The sequence below is a fragment of the Podarcis muralis genome, chromosome 2, assembly GCF_964188315.1.
Source record: "Podarcis muralis chromosome 2, rPodMur119.hap1.1, whole genome shotgun sequence".
NCBI lineage: Eukaryota > Metazoa > Chordata > Lepidosauria > Squamata > Lacertidae > Podarcis > Podarcis muralis.
The window spans coordinates 77182050-77202670 of record NC_135656.1 but is presented as its reverse complement, the minus strand read 5'-3'; the positions used below and the strand labels follow the sequence as shown (position 1 = coordinate 77202670).

The 20621-nt window shown below is 42.3% G+C and overlaps 1 protein-coding gene across 5 annotated transcripts in view; it reads left to right on the top strand.

Moving 5' to 3' along the window:
- TAMM41 (TAM41 mitochondrial translocator assembly and maintenance homolog) overlaps positions 1-20104 on the top strand; it is a 137196-nt gene extending 117092 nt beyond the window's left edge. For 3 of the 5 annotated variants that reach the window (XM_077924834.1, XM_077924835.1, XM_028718900.2), the window contains 5 exons: positions 97-247; positions 3729-3874; positions 6233-6398; positions 7852-7914; positions 13801-20104. In XM_077924834.1, coding sequence (XP_077780960.1) covers positions 97-247; positions 3729-3874; positions 6233-6398; positions 7852-7914; positions 13801-13874 — 600 coding nt within the window. In that variant the 3' untranslated portion in view covers positions 13875-20104. The other 2 variants (XM_077924833.1, XM_028718905.2) reach the window with 2 other exon arrangements.
- The last annotated feature ends 517 nt before the right edge of the window (positions 20105-20621 follow it).

Below are 20621 nucleotides of genomic sequence, written 5' to 3'. Positions count from 1 at the left end.
TTGTAAATCAGTAAAATAAATGGAAATGCTTTGGTGTGTGTATGTTTAATGCTTGTAATTTCTGATGCCCTACCCGTTCTCTTGACTACTTTTCAGGTGAAAATCCTTACTCAGAATGAGAACGTTAAGCTGCAAGCTGCCCTTACTAGTAACTTGAAGAGCGCAGTCACAGCAGCCTTTCTTATGTTACCTGAAAGTTTCTCTGAAGAGGATCTTTATATGCAGATTGCTGGGCTCTCTTATTGCGGTTAGTAAGACTTTCATATTGTGGTTAATATGACTTTCAGTGTATTTTTGTTGTTGCTGCTGCCAGGGTTCGAAAAGGACCCTAAACCTGGATGAAGTATGTGTCGCTACATCCTGTTCTGTGCTTCCTGTCTTGATTGCCAAGGGTTCCCATAAAAGCATTAGTTGAGCATATACTGATTCACTCTCCAGAAAAGAAAAAAAGAGTGTTTAATTTGGTCCTACACAAAGCTTGCCATTGCCTCATATATTGCTTTCTCCCGTATGAAACTACCTCTGTTTAATGCCAGTGTGGTTCCGAGTGTTGGGCTAGGACCTAGGAGACAAGAGTTCAAATCGCTGCTTAGCCATTAAACTCACTGGGTGACCTTGGGCCCGTCACAGTCTCTCAGCCAGACCTACCTCACAGGATACAATGTTGTGAGGATAAAATGAGGAGGAAGAGAACCATGTATGCCAAATTGAGCTCCTTGGGGGAAAGATAGGATATGAATGTAAGAAATAACTAATAAAGTCCTATGCTGTCTGGGCATGATGGGAGTTGTCTTTCCAACCTGGGTACCTGATTGGTGAAAGCTGGTTTAGGGTGGCCTGGGCTTTGGCAATGATTTTTGGACTGTTCCCCCAAATGTTGTGGGCATCTCTCTTGAGGGAGGTCCATTCCAGTCCCCTCACTCCTAGTTTTTAGGCAGCTGGCTTATGTGGCTCTTTCAGAAAACTCTTTGGCTTTTTGTTGTTTCGGAAGGCTCGTTGACTTCAGTCAGTGCGGTTTAATGACTCTCATAATGTCCTATATTGCTCTGTATTGTTTAACTTTAAAATTATATTGTAAGATCCAAATGGCAGGGTAAAAATGTTTTCACAGATAAAATACAGAGAGCCCATCCTTGCCATATGGAGAGAAAAAAACCCTTCTGGACAAAAACCAGACACCAGTACCCTTCAGCAACATCTCAATAAAACTTGAAGCTTGAAATGAAATATGTACAGGTCAACTCTTAAATTGTGGGTAGCCAGTGTGTTGCCATCCAGATGTTGCTGGACTACAGTTTCCATCATCTCTGACCATTAGTCATGCTAGCTGAGGGAGGGCTGATGGGAGTTGAGGTTCAACATCTGGCTACTCCTTGGTTTCAATGAAACCAAAGCTCAGCAAGGAAGGGCAGCTACATACACTGTATATTGCAACTTTTACTTTATTTTTCGGGCTTTTCTGTGTTTCCACACAATATAGTTGAACTGACAGGCTTTGGCTTGATGTATAACCTTTTAATCTTGGAGGGGAAAGCCCAGGCTTACATAGTGCATTATGGCAAAGGCTTGACTAAGTGGTCTTGGAATTGCAGAGAAACCTTGTTGGCACAGCATGGTTCGAAGCTGAGTGAGTATATTATGCTTTTATGTGGTAAGGGAAATCCTTTGACAAACTACCTCTGACCTTCCCTGGGGTAGCCTTCTGTCAGACGAGGCTGAATAATGGCCCAGGTGCTTTGTTTCAGGAAAGCTTAAGGCACATTCTGCAGAGTAGCACAAATGTTATAACATGTAACTGTTATGCCTTTGTGTTGGTGTCCCTCACTTAGAAACTAGACATTGGAAATTTTGATTATATCCCTAGTTATAATCCCTAGATCATGAGAAAAAGCCTCCTCTCTTTGTTGTTATAGGCTGCCTCGGCCCTTTTGTTTTCATGTTAACGAAGGCTTCCCTACTGTGGAAAGCTTAATGCGGTCAATATTCTGACTGGTGTTTTAAAAATTGTGTTCTTCCCTTACATTAGTTCCTCCTGTGTTTAAAGCACTCAATTCCACTTTCCCCTTTACACATATGTGTGAGTTGCCACCTTTCCTGTTTTTCTGAGCATAGAACAGCCTTCTAAAAAAGCGACCCTGGCATGTAATGTTTGCTAACGGAGCTAGAAATGAGTCAAAGCACATCAAACTGTTTTGGGATGGATAAAGCCTTCCTTGTCTCCCACGTTTTGCCTGTGTAAGGAATGAGTGATGGATAATTGCTTGGTCTCAAATGAAGAACAATTGCTTGGTGTCAAAAGTGTAAAATACAGTAATTCTAAAGGGCCGCCACTGCATAATTCTTTCTAAAAGTATTTCTGATTGGGGGGAAAAAACAGACATTGGTTAAGATTTGGACCTTACTTAAAATTTTTAGTGGGACGTTAAACTAGTGTGCAACAAGAATGTGTTTGAGGCTCTACTTCCCTTGCTGTGCCTGTTAGCAGGTACAATTTCTGACACTTCCACCTCTACAGATTGCATAATGGAGAGAGAAGAGCAGTTCTTATCACGGGAAAGAAAAGCACAAATTTAGCTGGGCAATTATCCTCCTCCTGAGGCAGAGGAGTGAGTGCATGATCCTCTGGCCTCCACTGGGCACATGAGTGCTCCATGCAGAGGCAGTTGCACGGTCCCTTTTTGGAGAGAACTGGGATGGGGCATTGCAGCAACTGGAAGGGCAGTATGCTCAGAAGTCAAATGGAGGCCCAGTTTTGAAGTGTAGTGGAAATAGTTGTGTCTGTCAGCGTCTCTATTTCAAGAGAAATAGGAACTGGTCAAAGTGAATCTGTATGATCTTGTGCTTAGTAACACCTAAGTGGGAGTCCCTTGTGTGACGAGCTACAAAAACTACAAATGGGGGTGGTCCCCTTAATGTGGACAGACACAAACAAGTGTGTTGCCTAGCAGGTGCTTCATATTACTTTTTTCACTTAAGCTTATCTCATGTTTATCACGTTGTTCCTCCAAGGAGTGACCCCATTTTCTCCCTACAACAATCCTGTGATAACATTGCTAACAAGTGTCCCAAGTTGGACTCTCCCTAATCCAGATCTGACATTCTGTCCATTATCACACCAGTCAAGTGCATTCCTCACTATGGGCCACAAATTGCTAACTAAATGATGAATATCTTGCACTCCATTTTTCCTTTTTGGTTACCAAAACATTCTTTCTTTAATGGGCTGCCAACATGCCTGTTTACACTAGCTCTGTACATTTGAATATTTTGATTGCACTTGCTGTATAGGTAACAGTGCTTTATCCTACAAAGAAAAAAATGGGCTATCTTTTATTGTCAGAATATGATAATGCTTTGTACCCTTTTGCTTAGCGTCTTAACACATCTGTTGTCTTGTAACTGACTCCCGTTCATCAAGCATAATCTATTTTTCTTCCAGGCTACACATACTCACCGGTAACAAATAATGTAGAAATCAGCCTCTTAATATTGTCAGGTTTCCTACCTGTGGTTAGGCAATTGGCAGCTGCCTGAGGTCTCATGCCCTTCTCCCCACACACTTTTCTCTTCTGGATAAAAACTTGGTTAGCATTACATCTGCAGGAGTGGTTTCCCTAACAATAAGTATCCACTCCATAGTTTGCAGACATGGTTAGAAGTCATCCCTTCCTCAGATTGTGTGCATTTTCATTGATACTATGTATGTTGACCGTCTTGGTTTGGTTTAGGTGACTTCAGAATGATAATTGGAGAAGATAAGTCAAAGGTTATGAACATAGTGAAGCCTAATATGTTGCATTTTCAGAAGCTCTACAGTAACATATTAGAGGATTGCCCACAAGTGGTGTACAAGCACCAGCAGGGGAAACTGGAGGTAAGCCATTAATGATGAAAAGCTTTTTAAACAAAAACAACAAAAACTGCTAATGATGGCATGTCTATGTGTCCTTCCCTCTCCCTTTCCCTGGTTGGACTGCATGAATGAGCTCATGTTCAGCATAAGTAGCAAATGTGCCAAAGGCATATCCCACACCAGTTCGATTTTTAATGTGATAAATAGTAGTGAAACAGACAACAGCAGCTTCACGCAACTTTTCTAAATTCTGAGAATTGCATATTCAATAGGTTCTGGATTCTTTTGTGCAAGCATACCATTATTAACAGCCCTTCCGGTGTCAGTCATGTAATTTCTGTAAGCCATGGACCTGAAGTGATAAAAATGTGTTTCTGCTATTCATCTGGTTGCTGTGTTGCTCGTTGTCGTATATGCTTTTCATTTATGCTTGAAGAACTTGGTTAAGGTGAAAAGTTTGTAGCCTGTTTTGCCAGGAATACTCCTCCAATAAACTGCATTGCACTGTGATTGTTCAACTGTAGCTAAAGTGAAGGTGGGGTTGGGTGTCTGCACTGTAGATTAACACAGGGCTGCCGGGAGGCTGTTACCTCTCAGCACGGAAGGTACAAGAAACAGGACAGTTTAGAACGTGATGCCTTGAGAGCCAGGTGGTAGCATTGTACTCAAAAGGTGAAATAGATGGAGGGGCTGTGGATCAGGGGCCGAGCTCATTATTGCATGTAGAAAGTCCTAGTTTAACCTCTGACGTCTCTGGGAAGGGCTGGAAAATAACCCTGCCTGAAACTCTGGTGAGCTACTGCCAGGATGTTCCAGGCATATCCAACTCCCAAGAGACTGTGATCTACTCCCAGTATAAAAAACATGGCAGTGATTTACCCGTTGTCATTGGAGGGAGGAGTAGCGTGCGTGGGGTGGGTGGGTGGATTGCCCAGAGTTGTTGAGCTTTTTTTGGGGAGGATTGCACACAGGGTTTTTTTTTTTTTTTTTTTTTTTTTTTTTTGCTAACAAGGATCCCGTGATCTACCAGGATCAGCCGGGGATCTACCGGTAGATCATGATCTACTGGATGGACATCCCTGGAACTTTAGACAGTACTGAGTTAGATGGACGAGTGGTCTGTTTCAGTATAAGCACAAATCCTATGTTCCTAATAGAAATTCAAGCTATAGGTCTTTTCAGTCTTTAAACAGATAGCTAAAGATTAAATAATTTCTGTTCTTATGTTTCCCAAATAAGCCTTATTGTGGAAGTTCATTGCTTTATGCTTTTCACCCATCAGGTCTCATTCTGCTTTCAAAATTCTGCATAGTTGCAAAAGTGATTGTAGCTCTTGTTCAAGAGTAGTCAACTTCTTTGAAAATAAATTTAGGAAGAAGCCCATAAGAGCAGATTAAATAAACCCTCACTGCAAGAAGTGAAGTTGCAGGGAACCAGGCAGAGGGCCTTCTTGGCAGTGGCGCTCTCCCTGTGGGACACCCTCTCATCAGATGTCAAGGAAATAAAGAACAACACAAGGCAGCCCTGTATCAGGAAGTTTTCAACGTTCGACTTTTTACTGTGTTTTGTATATGTACTGTAAGCCGCCCAGAGTGGCTGGGGAAACCCAGCCAGATGGTGGAGTAAATACTTAGAGAATTGCACCTCTCTCTTCAGCTTATAAAGTCTCTTCATGGTCTTTTCCTGGTTCCTTACTCCCGCAGTATCCAACTTTCCAGCGTTCCAGCTCTCTTAAAGTGTTTCAGCCCATTTTTCTCTTCCGCTCTTCTCTCCAAGTTTCTGACTCCTCAATAAACTGCCTTACCTAACTTTCTAGCTTGACATATTCTCCTCGCAGCCAATCAGAAGAGTAACCTTCTAGTTATTTCCCCTTAATTGTCAGGTTTGTATGCTGATCCTTTGACCCTCCTGTGCAGACCTTCCTTAACAAAACATCCCCTTAAACTTCTAACCTTCCTTTGAACTTTTCACCCTCTTATGCAGGAGAGCCTTGAATGCAGAAAGCTACCATTTTACAACCCTAATTTTGCAACCAAAAACCAAACACAAAATGGCTACTTGCCATGATGGCTATGCTCTGCCTCCACGTTTGGGAGGCTGTATGTTTTTGAACACCAGTTGCTGGAAACCTGCTCTTGTGCTTTAACTTTGCTTGTGGGGTTCCCACAGACATCTGGTTGGCTCCTGTGAGTACAGGATGCTGGACCATTGGGCTGATCTAGCAGGGTTCTTCTTGTTCATACTGTGTGGAGGGTTGCACTCTTATAACGGCAATATTTGTTGCAATTTATGGATGTGCCTACAGAGCATAGTATTAACATCTTTTGCAGCGTTGCTCAAAACAACAACCCGTGTCCGTTCATTTCTCTCTCTCTTTAGATAGATAAGAGTCCAGAAGGTCAATTTGTGCAGCTAATGGCTCTGCCAAGGACCCTACAGCAGCAAATAACTTTTCTCATGGATCCTCCAGGAAAGAACAGAGATGTGGAAGAAATTTTATTGCAAGTTGCCCATGACCCTGACTGTGGATTAGTGGTACACCAGGGTAAGCTTACTGATGAATAATAATAGTAGCTTTGTATAGGAGTCAGTGCTCAACAATCACTCTTGTAGGTAGGTAGGTAGGTAGGTAGGTAGGTAGGTAGGTAGGTAGAACAAATTCTAATTACTGCTTGAGATCTAATGTTTGGCCATTCCTGGTGAGATTTTTCCCTCCCTCCCCATTCTGCTTAAAATCACCTTGCTTGGTTTGTCATGTGATACTACTCAGGAAAAACCAGCCCCAAACTCCTTTGGGGGTGCAGTGTTAAGTTTCACAGTTCCTCGAGTCTTAGCCAATAATTGGTGCCCTTCTGAGCAAACTGCAGTTCCTGAGAGCTGAGCCAAAGAATTAGTTATGCCCAATAGACGATGGGTTGTGCTTTTATCCCAGGATCTGTCCTTGAGTACCTTCTGAGTCATAGACATCCTAAATGACTTTGAGGTTGACGGATTAAAAAAAATCCCAGTTTTCCTCATCTGTAAAATGCCCCCCAAAAAGTCACTACCTTGATAGTTATTGAGAGTATATGCATAAGGTTAAAAAAATGTCAAGTGCTTCATAACAGTGTTGTATAAGGTGCAGTTACTTAAAATAAGGGGCACAATCCAATTAAAATTCAAGCATATGAAGCCCCAGTTTGGAGGCAATGAAACTAAGGTAAAAGGGCTTAAACTTTGGCTAGAGTACACCCACTGTCCCTTGTGTCTTGGATCTTTTAAAGAGGTCCATTCTTGAAATATGGCAAAGTATTATGTTGTTGTTGTTGTTATTTATTATTATTTATTGAATTTCTATACCGCCCTATACCCACAGGTCTCAGTAGCATGCATAAATATTCACAGTGGGGGGAAAGTATGTGTTGCTGCTTGCAAAAGTCCTTCCATGCATGTCTTAGACACTATATTGTTCTCTACTTGTAGAAAGCAGCTCATTCCCAAAGGTGTGGCATCCAGTTTTCTGGAAAATATTTTAATGCTAATGAACAGCACTTGAGGCCTCTTCATACTTTATGGCAAATCCAACAAATGTGTGTTTGTGAATATGTGCCTCATACCAGCAATACTCATTGATGACAATTACACAGTAGCTGCATGAGAATAATCAAAGAACTGTGATTGGCTATGACTTCTTACTGGGTATATATTTGATTGCAGAATCCAAGTTCTTCTCTGTTTAGTGAAATGGCCTTCAAAAGTTTTTTTTTTTTAATGTAAATGTATGTGTTAAATAGCATGAAATAATTCTAATGAGCTTTTGAATCTACTCGATAAAAGCAAAATAAACAGTTTCCGTTGGGGTAATTGGCAAGTCATACTGTCATGCTGGGTTTACTGTGTTACTGGAAAAATATTTGACTTGTAACCCCACCACCACCTTAAAAAAAAAAAAAGGAGTATCATGGATAACATCTGTTTTTGTTTATCCTCTTTCTTTCTTTCGCTCCCTCTCTCTCCAGGCATTTCAGGAATTGTGAGATCGTCCAGCCTAATTCAGAGTGCTAAAACCACCCTAACAGCTGGTAAGAGCATGTGGTGCTGGGTTTTCCTGATGGACCATATCCTTGAGGAAGATACACATGCAAGGCTAATTCTATTCCAGAAATTAATAAAAATGATCTTGCATATCTAAGGGTTGGAAATGAGAGAGCCTGTTGGTTCAAGTACCTTAAGAACCAGCACTTCAGTTGAGTTCAGGAGATGCTCAGCATCTGCTGTGTGCAGAACACTCCGCATGGGAAGTTCTTGTCTGCCATTGAGAGCAGCCATTCTAATCACTTTGGTGAGCATCATATTGCTGTCTCTGCTAACAGATCTGTGCTATGTACTCTTGGGCTTCTGAGAAATATTTCTGCAGTTACTTGTTGAAATGTAGGCTGTCTGAGTTACTGACTCACTAAACTGGGCATTGCATAGTTAAAGCAAACTATCTAAATGAGCTGACAGTATTATGACAATTTTAAAATTCACGGACCTGATTTTTGATACATAACCATCTTACTCAGCTACAAGTGATCACCAAAGAAGAAGACTTACACTCCAGATTTTGTCCAGTCCGCCACATCAGTCATAACTCTTTGGAATAGCAGGAAGCAGTAGTAAAGGTAAAGGGACCCCTGACCATTAGGTCCAGTTGTGACCGACTCTGGGGTTGTGGCACTCATCTCGCTTTACAGGCAGAGGGAGCCAGCGTACAGCTTCCGGGTCATGTGGCAAGCATGACTAAGCCGCTTCTGGCGAACCAGAGCAGTGCACAGAAACACCACTTACCTTCCCGCCGGAGCGGTACCTATTTATCTACTTGCACTTTGAGGTGCTTTTGAACTAGGTTAGCAGGAGCAGGGACCAAGCAACAGGAGCTCACCCTGTCGCAGGGATTCAAACCGCCAACCTTCTGATCGGCAAGTCCTAGGCTCTGTGGTTTAGCCCGGCATTTTGTCACCCCCCTCAGTGGTGACACCTGGGGCGGCCCCGCCCCCACCGCAGCCCCCCTGACTGCCCTTATGCAGATTCTGCCTACAATCACAAGTGCTCAGTCTGCTGCAGCCACCTAACCACAAACTCTCTTTAGTCAGTTCACACTTACAGGGCACTTCTCAATGATTCAAACCACCCAGTTGATACTAATTCTTTTCACATGCATGCTACAATCTTTTATCTTGTGAAGCACCCTGAGATCTTTTGATGAAGAGTGGTATATTAATAAAATAAATAAATTCTACCCTATCTGTCATTTGAGATATTGCAAAAAGAAAAAGAAAAGAAATCTCAAGGCCAAATTACACATTATACCTGCAGTGATACCTTGTCATGGGCTTGCAGTATGTTCAGTTCTGGATTTTTATTTGCCTGCCCACCCACACCCCATCCAATTATCCCACATTCTAGTGCTGTTCATGAATTGTGTAGGAAGCTCACCCGGGGAAGTTAACTTTGTTACTCCTGTTGACTTAGCTGTGAAGCAACAAAGGAGCTACTGAGCTTCCTTCTCTTCTCCTTTGCATAATCTGCAGATCATGAAACTTTTGTTTCAGGCTTCTGAAGCGTTAAAGTGTACTCTGCGAGGGCCTCACACCAGCACAGTTGAGGGTTCATAAATGCATGGGATGTTTGCCACTAGAGGCCAGTTGCTAACACCTGCATCCTGGCACATTAACCATCTGTTTTAGAACTGTTTAATTGGTGGGAATTCCTGGGCGCCTTGACTTTCAGCTCTTAACACACACTAATTTACTAATATATAAGTTTGTGGCTTCCCCACAGAAAAGCATGGTTGATCGCAGTGCAGCAGATGTCTTAAGAACATAAGCACAATTAAGTTGGGTTGCTGTGTGTGGGTGTTTTTCATATATTCAGCAGTATACAAAGATACCGGTTTAACCACTTAACCATCCTTCTCCTGTTACAACTGCAATTCTCCTAATGAATCTTTGAACTAGCACAGACTTGTATGAGTATTATTTATCATTGGTGTATTATCCACCCATCTCCTACGCCCTTTTTCCTCTTTCCCACGCAGACTTTATTCAAATTTTAATGGCAGGCTTGAGGCAGAATTCAAAAGCCAGACGTTGTTGCATTAGCAACTTGCATTTTTCTTTTATGTCCCCCTTTTCCTTCTCTCTGTTTCCCTGGCAGTTATATGGTTGTTATCTAGGGAGGACTTGCTCTATGTTGTCAACATTTGCTGTTGCTCAACTCACATTCGGCAATCTCAACGGTTACTTGTTTCAATATGATGCCTGCATTTTTATAAACCGTTTATCACATGCTGAAACACAGGTAACATAGCCCTTGTTAAGCCCTGAAATATCTACAGGCCATATGGTAGGCAGTTGGATCCTCGATGGCACTCATTATGTAGCTGCCGTGCTCTGCTTGCAAACATTATTTGGCAGGGAGCACAACAAGGACTTTTAAAACAACTGGTAATGTTTCCCTTCATCTTTTTCTGCCAGCGTGGTTTTAAACTAGTTTGAGCCCTATATTTTTGTTTACTGTCAGATGCCCTATTTAGCTTTTCAAGAAAAGGGGCCTGTGTGTTTTCTAAAATCTGTGGCAAGACTTCTGGTCTGGTTTCTATTAGAAGTGGCACCATCCATTGATTTATTTTTCCTCTTGGCCTTATGATCTTTTAGAACTTTTAGAAGCTTTGGAAATGTTTTATATTTAGTTGCTTCTAAGGAGTGTGTGTGTGTGTGTTACACAGTTATTGCATTTGGCAACCTTGTGTAAAATAAAGCCATGTTTTGTTATATTTGCAGTAATGATCTAGCGATGCTTAGCTTTCTGCCAAGATATGCATTGCTATTTAATTCCAACTGATATCTCTTCTAGGTATTCCTGAGTATTCAGATTTTGAAGCTATGAACAATGCTAGGCTACGTTCAGACTGCTGCATAGGAAAAACACTGATATTAGTCCTCCCCATTTAGACTGATAGTTAAAGACCAGAAAGGGACGCGGGTGGCGCTGTGGGTAAAACCTCAGCGCCTAGGACTTGCCGATCGCATGGTTGGCGGTTCGAATCCCCGCGGCGGGGTGCGCTCCCGCTGCTCGGTCCCAGCGCCTGCCAACCTAGCAGTTCGAAAGCACCCCCGGGTGCAAGTAGATAAATAGGGACCGCTTACTAGCGAGAAGGTAAACGGCGTTCCATGTGCAGCTCTGGCTCGCCAGAGTAGCTTCGTCACGCTGGCCACGTGACCTGGAAGTGTCTGTGGACAGCGCTGGCTCCTGGCCTCTAGAGTGAGATGAGCACACAACCCTAGAGTCTGTCAAGACTGGCCCGTACAGGCAGGGGTACCTTTACCTTTACTAAAGACCAGAAAATTCCAGTAGCTTGGGGTAGCCTGCCTCCACCGCACCCTGGCCACCCAGGGTGTCACCACCGAGGGGGGTGTCAAAATGGCGGGTGGCACTCACCGCGGGGCCTGCAGCATGCCTGAGCCATGCATCTCTCCTGGGAGAGACACAGTGGCTTTGGCGCACACAGGCTCCACGCTGCCCAAGCAGTCCGCCCACTGTCTCCCCCCCCCCCCCAGCTGTAGGGCAGCTGGGTGGGAGGAGGCAGGCAGACTCCGGAGGCCCTGCGGAGCATCCTGCCCTGGCTGGCCCTGCCCCTGGGTGCCACCCCAGGCGCCCAATCGGCTTGCTTCACCGCTGAGTCTAAGTCTACCATCTGGCTTAAGTGCCACATGTCCTTTTCTAGGATGTGCCTTCACTTCCCCCTCCTTTTCTGTCTATCAGTCTCCCATGCTCACTCAGTATGCCAAAGTCCTCATTGGGTAGTTTTGGGGTTCCTCTGAGGTTTTGTGCCTTAAATGTTTTCGGTACTTTTGCAAACATTCTGGTTCTCCTAAGCTTGCTTATTATTTGTGGGTGTTAGCATCTTGTCTCTGTAAAGATCTACAGAGAATGAATTCGCTATTAGAACAGTAGGATTTAAGCATGGACTCCAGCAGCACCATCTCTTCAATTACAGCAGAACAACAGTGCAGTATTGTTACTAACAATGTAGCCAAATATTTATTCTACAAAGCTTGTCATATTGGGTGTTAACCAATAGGTGTCCCTTTGCTTCTCCAGAGCACATGGGAGCAGGTGCGAGTAGGAGGGGTAGACAAAAATGGTCTCCCTCCCCATTCTGCTGCTGGATCCCTCCAATTGGTGGGGTGATGCCCATTAGATACTACCCATTATCTGTTAATGAGAACTCTAATGACTGTTGTGTTATACAACAACAGGAATACTACTTCCTACCCCTTTTCATTATACCCTTTTTCAAAGGTGCGATCAGAAAATACTATTGACTAGGTAGAAGAAAAATCCACGAGAATTTGGTCTGAAGGTTCTTAAAACATATTGTAAAAATTGCGTAGCTTAGCTGGAGACAGATTCAGCTGCCTGTCTTGATCCATCCTTATTAATGAAAAATTGCTCATGAATTCTCAGGAACACAATGTCGTCCTAAAATTAAGAAATTCAGAGTTGACTTCCTCCCTTTCTGCTTCTGGTGAAAGACCTCGAAGCATATCATTGTGTATCTCCTTGATGGTGAAGCATATTAAGTGCTGTGGCTCTCTGGGGCATGCAAATCTAAAATGAGTGAGGTGGTCAAGTTCTGAGCTCAGAGTTTTCAAAGGAAGCATGAGCAGTGCTCATTGCAAATAACCTGTGGTTGTCCTCCCCTTATTCTCATAGTTGCATAGGGATGTTCCCATGTAGGCAGTTGTGTTTGCCTGCCATGTGGATTGCTTATGGCTGCTTCTTGTCTGAGTGACAGATTTTGATCGATATTGGTCTGCGTCATTCTGAGTGAACGAAACATCCTGCAGTGCTTGCGTGTAGCATATATTGCAAGGTGCAGATGTCAACCATGAAACGTGGCAGCTGTTTTTCCAGGCTATATGGGAGTGAGAAATAGAAAGCAAAGGGTGCTATATCAGGCAACAGATCTAGCCTGAAAAAGCCTGGGGGGTGGTTCCATTTTCTCTTGAGTGAAAATACCAGGAAGTTTTCAAAGTGACAAATGGCAGCGCTAGAAGGAAGCACTTGCATGTGTGGTATTTAGTTACACAGCACCAGTAGGCTGCTGACTGAAATCTTGAAGATGGTCATCTTCGCAGAAAGATTACAGCAAACACACCTACCTCTGTGGAGTCTCAAGTCATGAGACATTTAAAGAGTAGGATTTAGTAAGGAGAGTCTTCAAAAATGCATTGGGGACTAGTTAAAATAGATTAATTAGGGGATGTATACTATATTGTCAAATTCTCTTGATTTAAGAACTGGCCATAAAGTTGTGGGATGCTTCACCAGGTAACGAAGTATAAAACACTAGTTACTGAAGCTGTCCTAAATGTCCGGCTTCCTTTTCCTACTTTTAAAATTAGTTAATTTGTTACTTATTGCTATTCATTTATTCAGTGTTTTATTTGTTGTTCAACAGTCTATTAGTTATTGCTATTTATTTATTTAATCTATACCCTGACCTTCTTCCCGAAGGAGTCCAGGGCAGGAAACAGGCCCAAAATTTACAAACAAGTAAAGCATTATAAAACAGCCAACACATTCTTAAAACAATGGGGAGCAATAATGAAGAGTATTTAAGGGGGGGGATAAGCATTGTGAAGTTATTCTGCTGTACCTTTCTGTTTAAGGTAGCTGACAAAAATACACTGACATATTTACTAACATAAATAATGCAAGAAAATGATAAAGCCAATAAAATGTGATTTAAAACAGCAGCCAGAATGTAAGAGCAGATGAGCCCTCCAATAACTTGAGCCATGTTAGCATACCTCCTCGGCCCTTGAGAACCCTTGCACTCTGTCATAGCCAGGGAGAAGCAATATCTCCCCATGTAAGGGGCCCACTGTAATTCATTTTTTCTTTTCTTTCTTTTAAAGGAATAAAAAAATCTGTGACTTACAGCATGAAGAAGATGTACAAAATGTCAAAAGGATGGCTGAGGAAGACATGACACCCAGAGGACTGGACTTTTTGAAAAATCAGCTGATCCTCTTTGTGGCTGAAGGTTATTCCCATTTGACCTGTTGCATCACCTTGCCTTGGAAAATTAAGAATATGCAGAAACACGTTTGTGCTATTTATACACCAACAGTGTTGCGCAGACGATAAACACAGGAGATCACCAGTTTTGGTTTCTTCAAGAAGTGGGTTTCCTTCCTTCCTTGTGTCTGTTAGAACTCCCCCCCCCCCTTTCCAGAGTGACTGTTTCCATATGTGCTGTGATATGTTACAGTCCTTAAAAACAGGAGCCCTGTCTGATCAGGGTTCCCAGTCGTGTGGAGGACTGTAAGCCTGCTCAGCTGAATGTGCCTTCAATCTCTCTCATCAGATCTTGATGCTCAGGGTAGGTGGGTTGGAGAGGGCAGTGCACATGGCCTGTGGCCCCTTCATGGATCCTGTTAATGAACTTCTAAATAGGACTCCTACAAAAGTTTTTGTTGTTGTTTAGTCGTGTCCGACTCTTTGTGACCCCATGGACCAGAGCACGCCAGGCACAAAAGTTTATTCTTTTACAAATATGAGAGTGTGTGTATGTCCTTTGAGCATGCAGTTTGTGCTAACCACTCTTCTGCAAGAGCGGCTCGTACTCTTGCATCTTTAACTTCACCAAGAACTCTTAAAGGTCTAATCACACAGCTTAAGAACCGTTGAATGGTACTGAATTATTTTCCTCTTGGCCCTCTTTCTGTGTAGAGTTACATGCCAAGTAACTTTGCAAAAGGTCAGCCATTTGTTTTTAAGGCATAGTTGACAGCAGTATAATTCACAGCCAAATATCGGTGAGCAGATCATATTTCAAAACAAGGTCGGGTTATAGTTGAGCTTCTGGGTCCAATAATGTGTGGGTGTTTAGGTATATAATTTAAGAGTCCTGCTGCACTGCTAGTGCTTTTAATGTCTGCCTGTGGTTAAAATCAGGGAACAGACTGGTAATAGACTGTTTCTCCACCCCCACCACTTGTGAATTTTAATTACTGGGGCACAAATGAAGACAACCAAAGAAAGGGGGTTCAGATAACAGCATTTGACCTTACCACTCATTTCTCTTAGGGCAAAGTGAAAATACGTATTGGTTTTTTTGGGGGGGGGGGCTATACGGATTTTTTTCCCTTCCTACCCACCCACCCCTCCATTTGCTTAAAATTTTTTTCTCATCCAAACAACTTTTCACAGATGGCTGCCATGGAAAAAGGTGTGTTTGGGCTGCAGCTCACATCGTAGTTGCATTTAAAGGCACAGTCAGGAGGAACTAAGGAAATAAAAAGGACAGTTCTGTTAAAGATTATACATGATAAATGGTTATGTATTAGTTCATGTTTGATTTGAAAACTTACAAGAGCTCGGGTTAAAACGTAATTTTAATTTGATTATTTTCTACTCCTTCTCATGGGCTCAAGGCAGGTAAATGTATACAGATGTATTTTGCAGCCCAGGTGGCACAAGAGCTTGATGACTGATTGTAGAAAAACACACACAAAGGCTTTAAATTCTGACATTAAACACAATGAAAAGCTGTACAAAAATAAGGCATTTTTCATTTAAAAATAGTCAAATGAGCTTATTGATGTGCATATTTTGTCTCTGAGAAATGGCAGAGGTTTACTGCATCCTTGATTAATTCTAGAAAAACTTTCTCATATTTTAGTCCTGTTGAAATATAGTGAGGTCTTATGATGGAGAGCTTTACATTTCCAGCTTCTAGGATTATTGTGTTCCCAAACGATTAAAGTAGAACAGATTGCTAACATAGTAAGGAACTACATGGGAGAGTTTCTAATGCTGGAAATGCACTGTTGACACTTTTTCTCACAACAAGCTCTTTTGCAAAATCCTGATTACTTTTTGCACTTGAAGGCATCTAAGAAGCAATTTGGGGGCCAATCTCACACTCTGCATGGATAAGTATCTTAGACGGAGTAGTACTGAGCAGCTCTAGAAAGTAGCTGTAGCCTTTAATTCAGAATTCAGGAGCTCTTGCAGACTCTTAAGCATTTGAGCTTTCTAGATCATTTTACTAAGCAACCTGAAAGCCAAAGATTGCAATCCTGTGTGTGCTTTTCATGTCAGTGCCGTTGATTTTAATGAAGCATACATAGCATGAACTCTGCCGTGGGATAGCAGCAGATGCATCATACCAAATGTAGGGGGCAGACCCATGTTTGAAGTGAGGTGAGAGATACAATTAGAAGTTATTCACCCCGTTTGCAGTCTTTTGAGAAACGCTTTTTGTCTCAAATCCCTAATCCCAAAGTGAAGCAGGGTGCCTGGGGGTGGGGGGCAGCTTTGGGGCTTGCCCAAAGCAAAATGGGATCCCTCTGACTCTGCACAAGTCAAAAAGGGAAAGCTCTGAGGCATTTTGTGGCACCTTGGTGATCTAGACATCAAACTCTGCAGACAAGTACCTGTGAAAAGTGAAAAAAATATCTCTGATTTTACCATAGAGAAAACTTTGTGTGGGGCTAATAGGGACAGGAAGCAACTTTGCAGATCTGAAACGTACATAGAATCATAGAGTTGGAAGAGACCACAAGGGCCATCGAGTCCAACCCCCTGCCAAGCAGGAAACACCATCAGAGCACTCCTGACATATGGTTGTCAAGCCTCTGCTTAAAGACTCCAAAGTCTCCTCCAAAGAAGGAGACTCCACCACACTCCTTGGCAGCAAATTCCACTGTCGAACAGCTCTTACTGTCAGGAAGTTCTTCCTAATGTTTAGGTGGAATCTTCTTTCTTGTAGTTTGGATCCATTGCTCCGTGTCCGCTTCTCTGGAGCAGCAGAAAACAACCTTTCTCCCTCCTCTATGTGACATCCTTTTATATATTTGAACATGGCTATCATATCACCCCTTAACCTCCTCTTCTCCAGGCTAAACATGCCCAGCTCCCTTAGCCGTTCCTCATAAGGCATCGTTTCCAGGCCTTTGACCATTTTGGTTGCCCTCCTCTGGACACGTTCCAGTTTGTCAGTGTCCTTCTTGAACTGTGGTGCCCAGAACTGGACACAGTACTCCAGGTGAGGTCTGACCAGAGCAGAATACAGTGGCACTATTACTTCCCTTGATCTAGATGCTATACTCCTATTGATGCAGCCCAGAATTGCATTGGCTTTTTTAGCTGCCGCGTCACACTGTTGGCTCATGTCAAGTTTGTGGTCAACCAAGACTCCTAGATCCTTTTCACATGTACTGCTCTCAAGCCAGGTGTCACCCATCTTGTATTTGTGCCTCTCATTTTTTTTGCCCAAGTGCAATACTTTACATTTCTCCCTGTTAAAATTCATCTTGTTTGTTTGTATGTCTCTAGCTTGAAGAAAATGTCAGGGTCAGGAGAAGGAGGTCCAATGCGACTGAGGGATCTAGCTTGTAATCAATGGGAATGATCTTATTAGAAAAGCAGGTCCATTTAGTTCTTCCCACCCCGAAATCAGCTTCAAAAGCCCTTGGAAATTTTGGTTTGAAATTTGACAGGTTTCTTAGATGCAGGGGTGCCTCCCCCATACCTGCAATTTTCAAGCCAGCTGCTCACACAATGCCAAAACTGTTGACAGCTGCCCTTGAGGAGAAACCTTTGCAGCTCTGCTTCTGAAATTTGGCAGGATTCATGACCTCAGAATTGGCAAGGTTGCCTGATATATATTCTACCCCAGAATTTAAAAGTTAAGACATTTCCTTTTTAAAAAACCCAAACAAAAACCAAACTTTAAAACTGTCCCGTAGAAAAGCCCCTGGATCTAACTGCATGTAAATTGGCAGGCTTCCTCCACTCCATTGCTTTGCAGCTTTCATTCACATCTGCCTAAAGGAAAATAAGTTATAACTGATACTGTTTTGGAGGTGGGAGAAACAATGGACTCACGTGAACTCTCTAGATGAAGCAGAAAATCTAAAAAGTGCCTTGAATCAAGGTAGGCAGTTTCCTGAAACCCAGAATTGGGGTCCTAAATAAATGTTGTGGTCAGTGCACACTCCTAGTTCCAATGCTGTGCTTGAGGGACAGCTCAGTGGTAGGATACATGCATGAAAGTTACATTTGCGGCATGAAAATGTGGAGAGCCACTGCCAGTCAGAGTATGCATTTAGCAACAATTTAAAGTTGCAGTGTCATAAAACACTACACAAAATACAGAGTAGATAATACTGATGCATCATGGTCTGACCTGCACCAGTGGTACAAGGCAATTTCCTGTGTCCTCTTGTGCGAGTCAGCTATATATTTTTGTATTCGTTCACTTATTTCAAAAGAAAGGGTTATTGCAGGCTATTGAAAGGTTTCCCGTGCCCTGTGCTAACGAAGGGTTATTTCAGTCTTAAGTGGTTAATGATCAGGAAGGAGAGAATTTCTGCTTGACCTCTTCCAGGAACTTGGCAGCTTCCCTGATAGCAGTTCGGGTCAGTTGCTTAGGGATTTGGCAGTGAAGTGGGAAAGAAAGTTTATGCAGTCTGATCAGCAGATAACCGAGATCCAGAGGATACTGGGAACCAATTTTTCTGGCCCTCCCTCGCAACATAGTGACCTACAATATTTAAAAAACTGATGTAAACATCCAAAGCCAAGAGAGGGTAACATTGGAGCCTTACAGAGCTGCCTGGGGAGGTTGCTCTAAAGATAGGGTGCCACCACTGATAAGGCCCTGTTTCATGAACATCTGTCTATCCTCTGATGATACTGAACACAGGAAGGGAGGGGCATCAGGAGGAAAGTTTCCAAAGGATCAGGTAGGTTTATGTGGGAGAAGGAGGTTCTTCAGATACCTTGGTCCCAAACCTTAAATGGCAGGGTTGAAATATTAGTAATAAATGTATATGATTGAAACCAATATGTGAATTGTGTGTGGAAGCCAGTGGAAGCACTTTAAGACAGGTAGAAGATCTTCAGGCTAGTATGTTCCACATAAAAATTTAGCTGCTGTGTTCCAAACAGTCTCCAGTTTTAAAGTCTAACCTGGATATTACCACAACATGCCTTTCATTTTCTAAGAGAGCCCAGAAGCAGCATAAATTGATGAAAAGCAACACGCAGAACACCCATTGAAAGGCCGGCATCTAACAGTTCCCCAAGCTGTAAACCTCTTCAAGGGGAAGTACAAATTCACATCAGTAGTGAGCAGGGTACCACTTCCCATACACATTGAGCCGCCTTGTTATTTTTGAGATGACAAAAATGAACCCACCTGTTACTTGTGGCATGTTTTTTAAATCTGAATTAAAGTTGAATGGGCCTCAGCTGAAACTCTGTAGGACACCATAGCACACGGTTGTCAAGCTATAGTGCCACACCACATTCAGGCATTTGTGCATCAGAAAGGAATAGGATGCCTAACATACCTGTAGTGCCTTGCAGGAAAGTGAACTGAAGGTTGCAAAGTATCAAAGGCCACTGAGAGACTCAGTAGAACTTATGAGGATGAACTTCATCTGTCTTTCTGTCCTTATAGCTGCTCTGGGAGGGTGACTGAGGAAATTTCAGTGCCATATCTAGGTCAGAAACCACACAGAAATGTATTTAAGATATCAAGCAGTATCATCCCAAAGTTTCTGAATCTGAGCTGCTACCACCACAAGTGGAGTACAATATCTTTCCCCAAAAGATTTTATGAAGGAAAGATGGCTATTCTCGAATAACTGTGTTCTTGGTGAATTAAATTGTCATGCACCACTGAAACTCCCTATCTCCCTTTTTCCCTCTAACATTGGTGTGTTCTCTCTTCCTTTCTTGATGAAGTGTACCTTCTTTGTGGACATTTATTTCTGTATTTTATATCTGCATTTTGAGAAATTATTTTTTTTAAGCAACACTTCCTCCTTCCTTTTTAAGTTGGTACTTGCAAATACACTGGTGGGGTGGCTAGTGGGTGGTAGGGCAGCACACATACACACACCAAATCTTTCAGTATGTATTTATGGGAACATTCACACAATTCTGTAAATGCATTTTAGAGGTGTTAGTATTTATCACAAATTTCAACGGATTTCATCTTTTACAAGGTGTCCCTACATCACTACCACCCCCGCCCCTGCTCTTTAAATTCTCAATATTAACATGCAGATTTGGGGAATTGATGCAAGAAGCTTTTAAAGCAAATGGGTGCTGTGTACTTTCTGGGAGCATTGGCCTATTCTGTGTAACTGGAAGCGAAACTTACTTTTTTATTATTATTAAAGATTATCTTCATTTACAAAAGTGTGTGCAATGTCTCTCATGGAAGCGAAACTTATTTGTGCTACAACCATTCTTTTTTAATTGCCCATAAGAGTTTCTCCCATCCCCACTAAACCAAATGTTAATATATAAGCAATACACAGTCTTATTTGAGTGTTCCTGAAAAGTACCCAGGCATGCCACTCTTAAGCTGTTTATTGTGACAAGAGCCTCTGTGAGCATCAGCTTACGATGGTGCAAGATGGCAGATGGTATAGTGAAGGGTAAGCGAAGCTAACAAGGGAAAGATTCTTGGATACACTAAATTTACTTTGCTGGAGTAGCAAAGCATAAGTACTCTGACTATTGCAATTGGAATAATAATAATAATAATAATAATAATAATAATAATAATAATAATATTTATATCCCGCCCTCCCCAGCCAAAGCCGGGCTCAGGGCGGCTAACAACAATCAAGTAATCAAACAATCAAATAATCCAACATTCTAAAACATTTCATTATAAAAATTAATTAAAATCAAATTAATGGCAACCGTT